This window comes from Natrix helvetica (assembly GCF_964273705.1).
Source record: "Natrix helvetica genome assembly, chromosome: 1".
Classification (NCBI taxonomy): domain Eukaryota; kingdom Metazoa; phylum Chordata; class Lepidosauria; order Squamata; family Natricidae; genus Natrix; species Natrix helvetica.
In genome coordinates, this window is record NC_138548.1 from 364,441,128 (window position 1) to 364,457,166 (window position 16,039).

At 50.0% G+C, this 16,039-nt stretch overlaps 2 protein-coding genes across 2 annotated transcripts in view; one reads left to right on the top strand and one right to left on the bottom strand.

Moving 5' to 3' along the window:
• The window catches only part of LOC309384804 (uncharacterized protein), a gene marked incomplete at its 3' end in the record, with an annotated part of 351,454 nt that overhangs the window by 263,591 nt on the left and 71,824 nt on the right, over positions 1 to 16,039 (bottom strand). The window lies entirely within an intron of this gene.
• LOC309384834 (H-2 class II histocompatibility antigen, E-S beta chain-like) lies at positions 5,677 to 11,954 on the top strand. Its single transcript, XM_081938648.1, has 6 exons — positions 5,677 to 5,857; positions 7,200 to 7,472; positions 9,945 to 10,226; positions 10,376 to 10,489; positions 10,728 to 10,751; positions 11,613 to 11,954. Exons 1-6 carry the CDS (start codon positions 5,773 to 5,775, stop codon positions 11,624 to 11,626), a joined length of 792 nt encoding a protein of 263 aa, XP_081794774.1. The 5' UTR covers positions 5,677 to 5,772; the 3' UTR covers positions 11,627 to 11,954.

Below are 16,039 nucleotides of genomic sequence, written 5' to 3' on the forward strand. Positions count from 1 at the left end.
TTGTTGAATTAACATTAACTAAAAAGGTTTTCAAATTGGATTTTGAATAAATGTGCAATGAATTGTTACAGTTTTGAATTTTACTGTTACTATCTTCCTTCCGTCGTGCAAACAGCCCAGTCACATGACCCCACAGCCACGCCCACCAAGCCACGCCCACAGAAGCGGTAGGAAAAAAATGTGAATTCCACCACTGGGGGGGGGGCACTGAGGATCAGTTTGTAGCACCAAGGGGGGGGGAGGTGGACTGAAAAGGTTTGGGAACCACTGGTGTAAATGGTGTAGGAGAGCTATGGCCACCCCCCCCCCACAGTGCCCATGCGTGCATGGCATTTTTTGCATGCTTTTTTCGCCCTCACCAGGCTCCAGAGGCTTCCCTGAAGGCTCCGGAGGGCTTAAACCGACCCTACGTTCCTGAACTTCCGGTTTGCCCACAGGGCTGAGTTTTTGGGCTTCAGGGAAGCTCCTGAAGCCTCCGGAGGGCCCCTGGGGGGGGCAGGGGGCTCTTTTCGCCCTCCCCAGGCTCCCATAAAGCCTCTGGAGCCTCTGGAGAGGGCGGAAAATGGCTTTAAAAAAGGCTAGACTCAGCTGACAGGGCAACCCCTCACGTGCCCTGACAAATGGCTCCACATGCCATAGGTTCGCCATCCCGGGTGTAGGGTCTCCCCTACTCAAGCAGGGGGTTGGTCTAGATGACCTCCGAGAAATCCATCTGAAGCCATTCCTGGTGTAGAAGACATTGCCATGGAGGGGAAGACCAGCTCTGTGGGAAAGATGGGGGGTTCAGTGGGGCATCCCTGAATGGAAGACCCCTCCCTTCTTCCCAGCATCCTTCCAACTGAGCCTCTCCCCCTCCAGAGGTCATCCAGACTGGCTCAGCAGGACTCCATCAGCCTCAGTCTCTAAGGGCAGAATTTCCCCCTCCCCTTCCTCATCTGGGGTCTCGGGGTCACCACAGGAAGAATCGGTCAGTGTGTCGTTGTAGGAATTGTCTCAAACAGGGAGAAGATTTGGGCTCCTGTCTCCAATCCCTCCCCTTGCAAGATAGCGTGGAAGACCCTGGAGAAGGGACAACACCAAAGGTATCCATGGCAGGGGAAAAAATCAGATTTCCTTGACAAGGAAGAGGCATTGTTGGTGAAAGATGCTTCATTGCTCAGGGGAACTGAACCAGCAATTCGTAGGCAATCAAACTAGGGAGGTTAGCTGTTTCCCAGGTGTGGGGAACGGATCAAAGATGTGAGCAAAGGGCTTAAAGAAATATTGAAGCCCACAGATTATTATTATCTCTTCCACCTCTTTCATGCGGGGAGGAATGAAAAAGTCAGTGGAAACGATGCCAAGAGCCTCGGAGCAGGTGGGCATGGGAGCCAAAGGGATGGGGGCTCAGGTGGTTTTCTCTTCCGTTCCCCCCAACAAAGGGAACCATCCAAGGAGGGAAGGCAACACCTTGGAAGTCAAGCCTGGCTTAAGGGATGGTTCTCTGGAGGGGAATCCACATCCATGGACCATGGTCCACAACCCCTACATGGGGGGCTTCTGAAAGGGGGTGAGAGCTGCCCGTCATAAGGACCCAGAAGGTCGGCTTTGGGAACTGACTGGCTCTCCTCATCCGGAGGGCTTGAAAGTGAAAGCAAAGTTTTAGAAGCTAATTGGAAGCGGAGACCTCAGGGGAATCAACCAGAGAAACCAAGTGGAAAACGAGGGAGAGGGTGGCCGGCAGAAGCTACGGAGGCTCTACGAGGGGATTGCTTCAAGGGCAGAAATTGGGACACATTGAAAGAGGCTGCAACAAATGGAGAACAGACTCATGTGAACAAATACGCTTCCATTCTACGGGTTAGGATTCTCCATGGATCCATCCCTCCATCATCCGTCCATCCGTCCATCCATCTACCCTGTTTTTCCAAAAATAAGCCCTACCTGAAAATATTGCAACACAGCATCAGCCATGAGGTGACCACGCTCGCCGCCTCCTGCACCTCAAAAATAATAAGACCCCCTCAAGGCCAAGTGCTTATTTTTGGGTCAAAAGAATATAAGACCCTGTTTTGTATTCACGGAAACATGGCATCTATTTATATCCATCCATCCATCCAATTTAAATAGCCACCCATCTCACAGCAAATGATTCTGGGTCACAAGCGGCAAAGCTAAAAACAGGAATATACTTGAAAGTATTTAAAAACACATTCAAAGCAATAAAAAAATCTTTTTAATACATTTTTTTATTTTTCTTTAAAAAGGACAAAACAACACAAACAGAACAAGAGCAAGGAGAAGAAAAAAAGAAAAACAATTTCATCAAGCATGTCGTTTGGTTACAAGTTTTTGTGCAACGGTTTTTGCAATTAAGAATAAAGTCACTGATTATCCATTAAACATAGTTAAATATTTCATTGTGTTCAAATTACCATTGGTATTCTTTCATTTGTGACATTTGTAAAAAAAACTTTTAAAAGAAGGAATATTGGGGAAAGAGCCACTTTTTTCAGTGCCCTTGTAACTTTGTCTGGGTGAACCGTTATAAGTCAAGGACTGTTTTCTTCCATGTGCTTTAACTGAGGGAGAAGGGACTCCATCTAATCAGGGGGTCAGGAAGGGACCCTTCAGCCGCTCCCAATGGGCCAGAGGAAGAAAGGGGCTGCCCCACCTGGAGGCTCAGCCATGGGGCAAAGGAGTCCCTGAGCTGCCCTGATGAAGGATCGAGGCTTGTTGCCTGCTGGATCCTGGCCAGTTCCTCAGTTCCGCTTCAGAAGAGCCCAACGCTTCAGGCTGGGGAAGCGAAACCCAAGCGCCTCTGCGGCTGTTGGGGGTCGGAGGAAGAAGTGCTGCTCTGTCTGTCTGTGTGTGTGTCTGTGTGTGTGTCTGTGTGTTGGGGGTGTCAGGAAGAACTCAGAGAAACTCAAAACCTTGCAGGGGAGGGGAAACATGAAAAGAGCCTGGAAGTTCTGCTTTGATCAGGAGAGCGATGGGCCTCCCACCAGAGTCTGCCTGGATCTGGGGCCAATTTTGTGTGACTGTTGTGGCCAAACACACAATTGTGGGAGAGGTTCAGACTCCGCCTCCTCCTTCAGCTACTGGGGGGGGGGATCCCCAGTTCTGGCCTGCTGAGGCCAGTGCTGGGCCAGGGTGAAATTTGACCCCTCCATTCCCCCCCCTTCCCTGGAAAGGATTCAGGCCGTCTCAGGATCTACGCGCCCTGTGGGATGTCTGCCTGCTGCAGCTGGGGGAGGGTTGGGGGGGGCTCTGAGCCTTCACCTGATCAGGTATCACCAACCATTAGCTGATATTTTATCATCAGCCCTCAACAGCTGGCAGCTGCCCAGCCTCCCATGACCTCACCTATCTGAGAGAGATCAGCCTGGTTAGCCTGAGGATGGGAGACCACCAGGAAGCACCTGGGCTACTCTATAGGCTGAAACCCCTCCAAGACAAACAGGGTGAAGCTTCAGGCCCTCCTCGAACTCGCCTCCCTCAAAAGATCCACTTCCCATTCCTCTTTTAGCCTGGATCTCTGCCCCTCCCCACTTCCTGCTGTTTGGAAGACCTCATGGGAACCCAATTCCCCTTGTCCAGGGAGAGGGGACAGGGTTAGAGTGGAGCAGAAACCCTAAAGGAGGGCAATGAAGGGGGGTCTCACCTTCCTTGGTCCTTGCCCCCATCTCTAAATACAGTAACCTTTAAATCTTTCCCACCTTCCGAGACTCAAGTAAAGCTCGAGTAGAAACGAGAAAAGTAATAACTAGCAGCCAGCACAGGTTTGTTAAAAACAGATCATCCCTAACCAATCTTATTTCATTCTTCAACATAGAGACTAAATTAGGAGACCAGGGAAATACTGTGGACGTTGTATCCTTAGACTTCAGCAAGGCATTTGACCAAGTAGACCACAACCTCCTTCTTGGTTAGCTAGTAAGAAGTGGGACAGAAGCATCTCCACCAGAGGGATTCCTAACTGGCTGACAAACCCTACCCAATGAGTAGTCCTTAATGGGTCTGCCTCTACCTGGAGGGAAGGAAGCAGTGGGGCACCCAGAGGTTCCCTCTTAGGCCCAGGACTCTTCCATATCTTCATAAACGACTTGGATGAGGGAACAGAAGGGGAAATTTTCTCCAAATTTAAAGATGACACTAAGCAGGCAGGAATAGCCAACACCCCAGAGGACAAGCTCAAAATCCAAAGGGATCTTGAGAGACTTGAACACAGGGCCCCATGTAACAAAATGAAATTCAAGGCAGAGAAAAGGAAAGTCCTACACAGGTTAAAAAAAAACAGACCAACTGCACAGGTAGAGACGAGGTGGAACTTGGCTCAATGCCAGGAACTGTGAGAGTCCCTTGGAATCCGACTGGACAATCCCTTAAATATGAGCCAGCCGAGGGTTTCAGCTGCCAAAAAAGCCGATGCAATCCTAGGCTGCCTCAACAGAGGAATAAAACCAAGATCACGTGAAGTATTGATACTGTTAGATATTAGCATATATCGCTGTAAGTCTCCACTCAGGTCCGTCGCTAGGGCGGGAACAAGGGGTTGTTCTGATTGGACGAGAGGTGTACCCGATCCCTATAAAAGGAACTGGGTATCTCTAGTTTAATGAAAAGAAGAACTAGGGGTGACATTATAACAGTGTTCCAATATCTCAGGGGCTGCCCCAAAGAAGAGGGAGTCAAGCTATTCTCCAAAGCACCTGAGGGGAGGACAAGAAGCAATGGGTGGAAACTAACCAAGGAGAGAAGCAACTTAGAACTGAGGAGAAATTTTCTGGCAGTTAGAAGAATTAATCAGTGGAACAACTGGCCTCCAGAAGTTGTGAATTCTCCAACACTGGAAGTTTTTAAGAAGATGTCCGATAACCCTTTGTCTGAAGTGGTGTAGGGTTTCCTGCCTAGGCAGGGGGGTGGACTAGAAGACCTCCAAGGTCCCTTCCAACTCTGTTATTCTATTCTAAGGAGGGGGCTGGGAGGGACCCACGGATGCTGGGGAGCAGAGTGGGGGGAGAAACGAGCTGAGACCCCCCAAGAGAGACTTTGGGAAAGGGGTTGGAGGGCAAGAGAAGTGGGAGCTTCAAGGCCCAAATCCCTTTGGAGCCCCCAAAGCTTCTTCCGTTAAAAGAGGAAGGAGACGGAAAGCAAAAGAGGGAAACTGAGGCATTTTCAGACCTGAATCCACAAATGACACCAAAACTACGTATAAGAAAAAGAATTTTGGCAGCTTCAGAAAATTCACTTTTTCTTCTGACTCTCAAACTTGAAGCTTTGAAAGTCAAGCAAGGGGGGAGCTTGGAGCCCTTTTGGGGAGCCCCTTAATTTGGGGAGGGGACCAAGGACCCCCATCCCACAATCCCCGATTCCACAATCAGGACCTGGAGGTTGGGGGGTGGAGGGGAGGCTTTGAGAGAAGGGCCTGGGAAATTAACTCCCCCAAACTCTCCCTTTTGTGCAGGGGGAGGGAGACCCTCCCTTTGAGGTGGTCTAGAATATTCTGAGGAGGGAAAAGGGGTCTTGGGCTGAATAAGCAACTTGAGTTTCTTCTCTGCGCCGAACTAAGTCTTCTATCGGGTGAAGTCAAGGGAGGCTCTGCCCGGAGACCGATGACGCTGCAGAAGGGAGGATTCCCATTGGTCCTCCTGCTCCTTCTGGACACTCCCACTTCCGAAGTCCGAGGGAAACTCCTCCTCCCCCCAATCCAGACCCTCCGATTCCGCCTCTGGGGCTGGAGGCATCGGCGTCTTTCTCCTCTCTCTTTGGGGCGCTTGTGGGGCGGCATCCATGGCTTTTCCTGGGCTCCCCCTGATGCTGCTGGTGGGGGCGCTGGCCCGGATCCCCGGAAGCCAAGGGGGGAAGGAGACCCCCGGTAAGGAGGGGGCTGGGCGGGGGAGGAGGGGGCTGGGGGGGAGGTTGGGAAAGACCCCCGGAGGGGGAAGGAAAGTGCTGGGTCTCCAGAGCCTCCAACAGCCTCGATCTCTGCGTGGTCTCCTCCCCCTTCCTCCCCATATCCCCCCCCCGAGGAGGACAGAGAGGGACCCCTTCCCCGATGGTAGCCGAGTGGGGGTCTCAGCCGAGCCTCTCTCTCGCCCCTCCCCAAGTGCCTGGGTGGGAGTGGGCTGCCTGGAGAGAGGAAGGGAAGGGAAAGCGAAAGCGAAAGAGGGAAAGTGAGGCATTTTCAGCCCTGAATCCCCAGAAGGAAAAAGATTCATTTGAGCAAAAGGATTTTGGCTTCTTCAGAAACTTCCACTTTTTCTTCTGAATCTCAAATTTGAGGCTTTGAAGGTCAGGCAAGAGGGGGGCTTCCGTCCCTTCTGGGGGAGCCCCTGAATTTGGGGAGGAGACCAAGGTCCCCCCACCCACCTCCCATAATCCCCCATGGCTCCATCAGGGCCTGGAGGGGGAGGGGGGAAGTGAGAGAAGGGGATTTGGAGGCTCTGAGTTGCTCCTCTCAATTGGCTCTCAAAAACTCCCCTTTGTGAGGGGGGGCTGGAGACCCTCCCTTTGAGAGTCTTTTGGGGGAGGCTGCAGGGGGTCTTTTGGGGGAGGGGGATAGGAAACAGGTGGGATCGCCGAGGATCCCCCCCCCAAGGGAGGGAGTTGGGCTGAAGATTCGGGGGAAAGAAGAAAAGTTGGGGCGACCCAGGGAAGGTGGGGGTTGAAGGGCTGTGAGACCCCAGGAGTCTCAGTCTAGATGTCCTCATTGTGCCCCCTCCCCATGTTCCCCTCCCCCCCGAAAGGAAGAGAGAGAGGGAGATATGGATATTATTACCTTCCCTCCAGCTCTCCCCCCCATCATCCCTCCCCCTTTAGACCCAACGTTCCCTGCTCGACCAGTTGAGTTTCTGCCTGCCTTTTCCCACCCTGGGAGGATGGAGGGGGGGTTCCACCAGGAGGCTCCTCCCCTCCCCCTCTTTCTTTCCTGCCCCCCCCCCCAGACCCCCTTCCGGCCAGCAAGTCTGCCTTCCTCTCTGGGACTGAGAGAGCCCCCTTTCCCTTCTCCAGTCTCTCACGGAAGACCTCTAGCCCCCCCTCCCTCCTTCCGTGGGACCCTCCTCCTTTCATAGCGGCTGGGAGCGTCTTACGCCTGACTCTCCCGGAAGGTGCCCCGCCATCCTCCCTTCCCGAGTGGATCCCCCCCTTTGCTGGTGGCTGGGAACGATGGGCCCTGGAGTCCCTCCTGACAGTCCTCCTCCTCCTCCCCCTCGCAGCCCATTTCCTGCACCAGGGGAAGGTCGAGTGCCGCTTCCTCAACGGGACGCAGCGGGTGAGGTTCCTGGAGAGGGACTTCTACGACCGGCAGGAATACGCCCGCTTCGACAGCGACCTCGGGAAGTTCGTGGCCGTCACGGAGTTGGGGAAGGTGGATGCGGACTATTGGAACAGCAATAAGCAGTACCTGCAGTACAAGAAGGCCTCTGTGGATCGCTTCTGCCGGCACAACTACGAGGCTCTCCAGGGCGGCCCTGTGGTTGGGCGGAGAGGTGAGTCCGAGGGCAGTTTGAGGGAGGGGGGGAGTTTGGGGGAGGGGATGCGGACTATTGGAACAGCAATAAGCAGATCCTGCCGACAGGGCTACAAGGCGGCCAAGGCTGATTGCCCGGAGAGGTGAGTCCGAGGGGAGGGGGGAGTCTGGGGGGGAGTTTGGGGGGAGGGGGGAGTCCGCGGGGAGGGGGGAGTTTGGGGGGAGGGGATGCGGGGACCCCCCCTTTTCCTTCCCTTCCCTTGAGGGAGACTCTCCCGGGTGAAGTTTTCCTCCTTAATTCTCCTCCTCCTCCCTCCAATTCTCCCTCTGACCCTCATTCATTCCCACAACTCCCCCCTTCTCCTCCCCCCCCCCAAGCACCCCAAACCTTCCCCTCCCCGGAATCTGGGACCCCCTGGATCCCCCCCAAGAGATCGAATCTCTTCATCCACCAACCTTTAGAACTCAGGAAACTAAAGTAAAATAAATAAGTGCATGAAACTAAATCAACAAATTAAAATTAAATGAATAAATGAAAAATTAAATAAATAAAAATTTAAATAAATAAATAATAAAATAAATAAATACATAAATAAAAAATAAATAAACAATAAAATAAATACACAATTAAATAATAAAATAAATACATAATAAAATAAATAAATACATAATAAAATAAATACATAAATAATAGCATATATACATAAATAATATAATAAGCTAGGAGGACGATGACATCCATGTAATAGGATATCAGAATTAGGAAATGAGTGAATAATATTCTCTCAAATTTGAGAGAGAGTTTGAAATAGTTTTACCACCAAAGAGGATGTTTTCCTGGAGATAATAATCCCCTGATTGATAATATTCAACATTTAATTATTTCTTACTATCAATTCAACATTCTTGTCATCTGGCACATTTGAAATAATTCCCATTCCAGCAATATTTACCATGGAAATTTCCTCCCTTCTTCTAATTTCTCTAATGATTTTTCATAACTCCTGAAAGTGCCTCAGTCCCTTTGACTTTGTTTCTCCCCAGCTTTCTCCCCCTAAGCAGAATGCATTTTTCTGATAAATTCAACATAGTGATCCTGAATTTCATTGGGATTCGTATATTTCCTTCCTGTGAAATCCCTCCTCACAAAAGGATTATTTTGACTGCCATGAAAATATTTCAGAGGAGAAGCAAAGAATATTAAATCTGTTTTTCTTAGTCCCTTTGCCTTCGCTTCCTTTCTTTGAATAAATATTCCGTGCATTTAGAGCAAATTGTTGGTCCGGCTGCAGTTCAGGAGACCTGAAATCACTGGGTGTTTCTTGAGTCTCTTTGGGGGGATTTTCTCTTCCTTTTTCTTTGACTTCTGAGCTGACTTTTCTCTCCGGAGAGATCCGGGCGTCTCCTTCCCCCGAGGGGCCAAAGCTTTTCTCTGGCCACCAAGAGAGGCTCTCAGCCTTTCCTGAACTCTCCCCAAAATCAATTCAGCCTCGATTTCTCTGGGAAAAATCCCCTCTGAGTCTTATGCTTCTTGTTCAATGAACCCCAACAAAGGAGCATCTCACTAATTGCAATACTTTAGCCCCAAACCTTCCAAAATTACCATCGATTCTACGGGTGCTTCATCAGAAAGAAATGTTTAACTCTGGGTCACATTTTCTACTGCATTCGGCATTAAAGTTGATATTAAAAATGAACCTTGAATATCGTGTGAGGGAGACAAAATGTATTGTGTGTTCCTGCTGTTTTAAACTGAGAGGTCTCCAAATGTCGATTAAATGAAATTCCTGGATGGACAGAAGGAGAAAGTGATGTCTCGGAGGAGGGTGGGGGGGTGTTTAAAAATAAAAAAAATGGGACTTCATTTGGGTGTGTGGAGGAAATGATAGGCAGTGGTGATCCCTGCAGTCTGGAACAGCTGATAGGTGGAATTCCGGGAGGTTTTTAAGAAGAGGTTGGAGAGCCACATATATGAAATGTTCAGGGTTTCCTCCCTGAGCAGGGGGTTAGACTAGAAGACCTCCAAGGCCCAATCCAACTCTGCTATTCTGTTCTTCTGCTGAGGGATTTGCCTATTTTGACGATTCTTCCCTTTTGATGAGGTCACCTGATCCCAACCAGGAAGGATTTAGGTTTCCCCATTTTTCAGGATCCCTTTTCATGTCTTCCTGCAATTTGCTTTGGAAGATGACTCCAAACACCGTCCCAAAGGTTTTTTCTCCAAAGGCAACTGGACTTTGGTTTTCCTTCAAGACATTTTCCTTCTCATCCAAGAAGCTTCGATTCAGGCACTGAAAAGTGAAGAAACTTCTCAGATGAGAAGCGAAATGTCTTTTGGGGGGGAAAAAAGCCCCTTTGGGTCAACCATGACCTGGACTGACTCAGGATCTCCACAGACTCTCAAAACACAGAATATTTTTAAGAGAGAAAAGGAGTTTTGAACTAACCAACCTGTGTCTCTCATGTGCCTCCTTCTCCTCCTTCCCTACAGCCAAGCCCACCGTCACCATCTCCCCCACCAAGATGGAACCCACTTCCCCCAACACCATCCTCCTCTGCACCGCGACGGGCTTTTACCCCGTGAAGATCGAGATCCAGTGGCTGAAGAATGGCCAGGAGGAGAAGGAGGGCGTGGCCTATGGGGAGGAGCTCCAGAATGGAGACTGGACCTACCAGCTGCAGGTGATGCTGGAGACCCAGCCCCAGCGAGGAGACGTCTACACTTGCAAGGTGGAGCACGCCAGCCTGGAGGCCCCCATCACCGTCCAGTGGGGTAAGCCCCTCCGGTCCTTCTCTGGGGACCCATCCTGCCCTGAGAAGGAGGAGAGACCCTCCCTGTAGAGAGAATAAGAATGGACCCTCCTCCTGGGGGAAGGTGGGCCTGATCCTCCTGCTCAGGTGAGGCTCCTTCTCCTTCCCCAGAGCCCCGTACCTCCAGCTCTGCCAAGAGCAAACTCTGGACAGGGATTATGGGAGCTGTGATAGGAGTGTCCTTCTTTGCGGTGGGGCTCTTCTCCTACCTGAAGAGCAAGAAAGGTGAGTCTGGGGGGCTGGAGGAGAGGTTGTGGGGAGGGGACCATCTAGGGGAGGCCTCTCATCAAGGTCAGCAGGTGGCCAAGAGGGTCTCCTTGAGAAATATTTTTGGCAGCTTCTCTTGTTTGAGAGGCTATTAAGGGAAGATCATGCAACCTATTATGGGCTATCGAAGGGGAGGGGGACCCCCTGAGTCCTGCAGCCCATGAAGGGTCCTGATTGGGTCTTTTTCTCCTTCCAGCAATTCCCATCCAACCTCCTGCAGGTGAGTTTCTCCTCTTCCTCCCTCATCTGAACTCCTCCTAAAAGTTATAGGTGGTTTTTTTTAAAATTCTTTAATTGTTCCTTTTTTTAAAAAAACATGCCTGAACAATATTCCACCCCTGTGGCTATTCTGAAAGGGGTGAGTCCCATGCTACTATGCACCGTGTCATTGAAGGCCACTTCAGCAAATGGCAGGAGATCTTCCCAGATAAATTGCTGATAATTAACATAAACATCTCAGGTATTGTTCTTTCACCCTTGTTAGCTCGTTCTTAAGCACCTTTCGTACTTGGATGGAAGGTGGAGCTGAGCCCTTGAGATGACCCTCTCAACTTAATGAACTCCAACTTCCAAAACTTCACCCTGAAATGGACACCCCTCCCCCATCCGAGATGGTCCTTCTTGGCCCCCCCTTCAGACTCATTTGGGCTCATTAGTTGGAACCTTGACAGGCTCCTCTTCCTGACCCCCCCTTCTCCTTGTGAGAATTCACACAATTTCTGGGCAAGTGACCTCAGTCTGCACCTTTTTCTGCCACCCCCTTTGTAGCCCCATCTTCTTTCTTCATATGGAAAATCTGCAGGGAGTGGGGAGGGGGATGCCCTCTTGATTAACCCTTTAATTAAGTCAGTGTGAATTCCAAAATCCCCTGGAGATGAAATGGGGAGGAATCCCTCATCCATCCCAGCCTTTTCGTCCTACAATGGGCACATTCTCCCTCTGTCAGTCGCTGCCTATCAACCACCCCCCTGCAATGTGGGTCTGCCTTGGGGTTGGGGTGCTAAAAGGGAAGATAATATGATTTTTACACTAAAAGTTTCTCTTTATATCCTAATTTTCTTCCCCATCTTTTTTTCTACAGCACTCATGAATTAATCCTGCTCTCTGATGCAAAAGGAAATTATTTCTTTAGTAGCTGATGATTCTTTGTCCTGTTTGCAACCTCTGAAAAATGGAGGCTGAAGGTGGCAGGTTGGGGAGAGGAGGAGAATGTCAGCCTGGACCTTCTCCTGCTGAGATCCCGCCCCAAAGCATCCTTTCGGGGCCTCCCTTTCTTGGGAAGGATGTTTGGAGATGATCTAGACTGCCCCTAGGAATGCTGGGTGGACCTGTCCCTCCAGCCCCCTCATCTCCCCTGGCTTTGAACCCACAGCAGCTTCATCTACATTATTCTTACTACGAATCACTTCCCCTCCCTTCGCTTTGCTATTATAAAGGAATAAACTTCTGATGTAAGAAAATCCTGGAATTCTTCCTTCCTTCCTTTTCCTCCTCTTTCCTTCCCCCACAGGAGGCTCCTCCGTCCGCTGCCTCTGGAACAACTGGCCTGGCTGCTTCGGGTCAGAAGCCAGAACTGGTTTGGGTCGGCTTATCCAGGGAGGGGAAGGGGCTGGACCCACTCCTGCTTAAAGGCTTCCCTTCCCCTCAAGCCCCCTCTTGAGGAGCAGAATGCCAGCAGACACAGTGGTCTCCAAGCACTTTTGGGGAGACATTGGTGGCAATTTCCCCCTACATTCACCCAGCCATTTGAGCCAATTTCCCTCCTTCACAACCGGAGGGTCCTGCCACATTTTGGCACCCAACGCCTCCCTCCCTCCCTCTTTGGGGCTCAGAATCTAATGGCATGAGGTCTCCTGCTTGATGGTATAGATCAGTGATGGCGAACCTTTTGTGGCTTGAGTGCCAAAAGTGGGGGGAGCACAGGGCGGTCGTGCACAGGCGTGCCACACCCATAATCCTATACGCACGATCCCAGCGCACATGCACGCACGACCAGCACCCCCCCCCATTTTGGGCGTGCTTTTGTCGCTCTCCCCAGGCTTTAGAGGAGCCTGGGCGAAAACAGCCTCCCCTGCCACTCCCAGAGGCCCTCCGGAGGCTTCAGGAGCTTCCCATAAGCCTACAGAGTGCAAAAAACCGGCCCTATGGGCAAACCGGAAGTTCAGGAAGCGACTTCCGGTTTGCTTGTATGGCCAGTTTTAGCCCTCTGGAGTGGCTTCCCTGAAGGCTCCGGAGGGAAAAAATGACTCTACGAGCAGTTTGCTTGTAGGGTTGTTTTTTTGCCCTCCAAAGTCTTCAGGGCAGCCTCCTGAAGGCTCCGGAGCACTAAAACCGGCCCTACGAGCAAACCAGAAGTACATTCCCAAACTTCCAGTTTGCCCATATGGCCGGTTTTTCGCACTCCGAAGATTTCAGGGAAGCTCCTGAAGCCTCTGGAGGGTGAAAAATGGCCTCAAAAAGTGGCCAAAGTCAGCTAGCCAGCGCACGCATGCACACTGGCCAGCTGACAGGGGAAGGCCTTGTGTGAGTGGTGAGTGAGATGGTGATGGGTCTCCCCTACTCGAGCAGGGGGTTGATCTAGATCAGCGGTTCTCAACCTGTGTCGCGACCCCTTTGGATGACCTTTTCACAGGGGTCACCGAGGAGCCTTCTGCGGAGAGCCTGGCGAGAAGCCGGCCCGAAGGAACGGAGCGGCTCGGGCTCCCCGTGCGGCGGAAGGAGAGGTGCCAGAAGACTGATGGGCTTCCCAGCAGGCCACTCCGGCTGGCCTCCCATGCAGGCATTTCTCAGTGACTGGTCCTGGCTGGAAGCTCCTACGGGGCGCACGCCTTCGCTGGGGTTGAGCTGCATCAAAGGGAGAGGCTTGGGCAGTGAGAAGGGCAACGGCTGAGGAGAGGCTGCGGCGGCTGCTGAGTCTCCACCTGACATTGTTTTCCCCCTCTTCCCCCGGCCCAGGCCTGGCTCCGCTGAGCCGGCTCTGCTTAGTTCCGCCAGGATCCGAGGGGGAGACCATTAGCTGGAAACCGAACAGAGAAGGGAAGGGAAGGGAGAGCGGACTGGGGACGCGGGAGGGAGTGGAGGGGGTTACTGGTTGGAAGTCTGCAAGGTGGGATCACCGTGCACCCAGCTGGAGGAGGAAAGAGCAAAACCTTGCGCCCGTAGGGGAGGGGCTTCTGCCGAGTGCCCAAGGTGTGTGCGTGTGTGTGCGCGTGTGTGTGAGAGAGAGAGAGAGAGAGAAGCCGGAATGGCGAGGAGGGGGAGAAGAGCGGCTCCCTGCTGACCCAATCGCGCAATCTGCTCTCTGCCCTGAGAAGGCACGAGCCTCTCGCCTGCTTTTGCCATTCCGCGTCCTTCGCAGGCAACTCAGTGTCAGGAAGAGCTCCAGCCCTTTTCTCGCACTCATCTCTTGCGCCCGCGCAAGCAAAATACCCTCCTGGGCCAGGATCAAGGCGGAGGGGACAACGACTCTCCTCCCGCTGTCGCCCCTGCGCAATGAGATGAGTAATTGGGTACGCAGCGCAGGGGAGCCACGCTGTGCAGGAGACCACTGTTCCCTCTAAGGTGTGTGCCTGCGTGGCCGCGTACGTGCCTAGTATACACCGTGCAGTAGTTTCTAAGTGCCGCACAGTGTCGCGTATTTGCTGGACACGGACTACAGAGCGGCTAGGGAATCGCAATCAAAACACCCTCCCGGCTCCCGCTAAACCTTTCCTACCGCAGTACATTGCTGCCCGACTTCAGGATTCTCCCTAATCAGTGTGGGTCGAAAAGAAAAAAGGGAAAGGAGGGCTTAAAGGTTCAAACAGTAGAGCAAACGCTTCAGAGGCAACAGTTTTCACAGGGAATTAGAACAGAGAGCCCTGGAGTTTCGCTGCCCACCCGGTCGGACCTCGCTTTCTGCGCGTGATCGGCTAATTTGCTACTGCCCGGTTCCCCGGTTAGATTTTTGCTGGGGGGTGGTGGGAAGCTCCTTCGCCTCCGTCACTTTTTCTCGCTCCTCGCTCCTCGGGGCTCCACCAATGGGGGAGCAAGGCCCAGCGCCAGGCTTTGGGCTAACACAGGGGTCTGCAAAGTTGGCTGTTTTAAGACTGGTGGACTTCAACTCTCAGAATTCTGGGAATTGAAGTCCACCAGTCTTAAAAGAGCCAACTTTGCAGACCCCTGGGCTAACATGATTGATGCCCACGGAGTCAGAAAGAGGCGAGGGAGCCCCGTCATATGACACGACATCACGCTTTGTGACCACATTGCTGAGTAATAAAAATCCCAGTCCCACGTTGTAATGAAGGAGTACCTATATTTGATAACTCATTGAGATTTTCAAAGTCATTGAGAATATTTTTGCTTTTAATCTAATTAAACTTATCTGTCCGTTTAAAATAGTGACTTCCATAGTTAAATCATTTGGAGCAAACTAAAACCACTACTTTATAAACAAAAGGAAGGAGTTTTTTTCCCTCTTATTTGTTATGGTAGAGCCATTTTAACAATCTATTTATATTTGCAAGTAGTATGGAGTTTAGAAATTTTTTAGAATTAATACCTTAACTACAATATAAGTACTTTAAAGTCATCCACTTGTAAGAGGAGTAAGATTTGAAAAAAGTGTGGCTAAAATATTTTTCACTTCATTTTTTTTAGAGTTTTGGATAATGCAATTTCCTATTCTGTTTAGCTATTCATTATTAGAATGTACTTTTTCTAATAGCAAGCAACTCCTGTGTGAGCAAACATGAAAAAAAATAAGATTTTATGAGTCAAATTACTTTTTCATATTAAAAATAATAAAATTTAATGTTTTGCAATTAGTTTTGCAGCAGTAGTAGGTTACTGAAACCACCTGTATAGAGAGGAACAAATTCCCACAAATTTTTAAACAATCAGCAAGCATTGTTGAACATGCAGGCAATAAATCCTTGAGTTTACAAATTAATGATGGAAGAAAACTGTTACATGTGAATGAGATTTTATGTATGGGGATTTTAATAATTTTACTCATTTAAAATAGCAAATTGCACATAATACATTCACAGAAGCATACAGTGTGTAGACAACTTTTGCAATTGAACGTGAACTCATTAAAATGAAGTATATCGAGTGAAATTCATTAAAATGAAGTATATCAGACATTTACTCTTTTAATATTACTGGTATTAAGTGCCATTTATATATTCATTTCAAAGCTCTTTTTTATTTAATCCAAAAAGAATTTGAAAAGATAATTGTAATAGGTACATCATCGGTCAGTGCTGATGTCGAAACGTAAAGCTGGAGTAAACATTGTTACCGTAAACACTATACAAGTATTTTAATATTGCAGACTTGCAGTTATAAGTGATACTGATGCATAACACTTTTAATTAAACGTGTATCTTGAATAAATACAACTTTGAGTTTCAAATAACACTGATTTCGTTGTTGTCTTGGGTGACATCTGAAAAAAATTCAGGTGCTCGGGCATGAAAATGTACTTTTCCGCCCACACCGAAAAAAAATTAGAGGGAACAT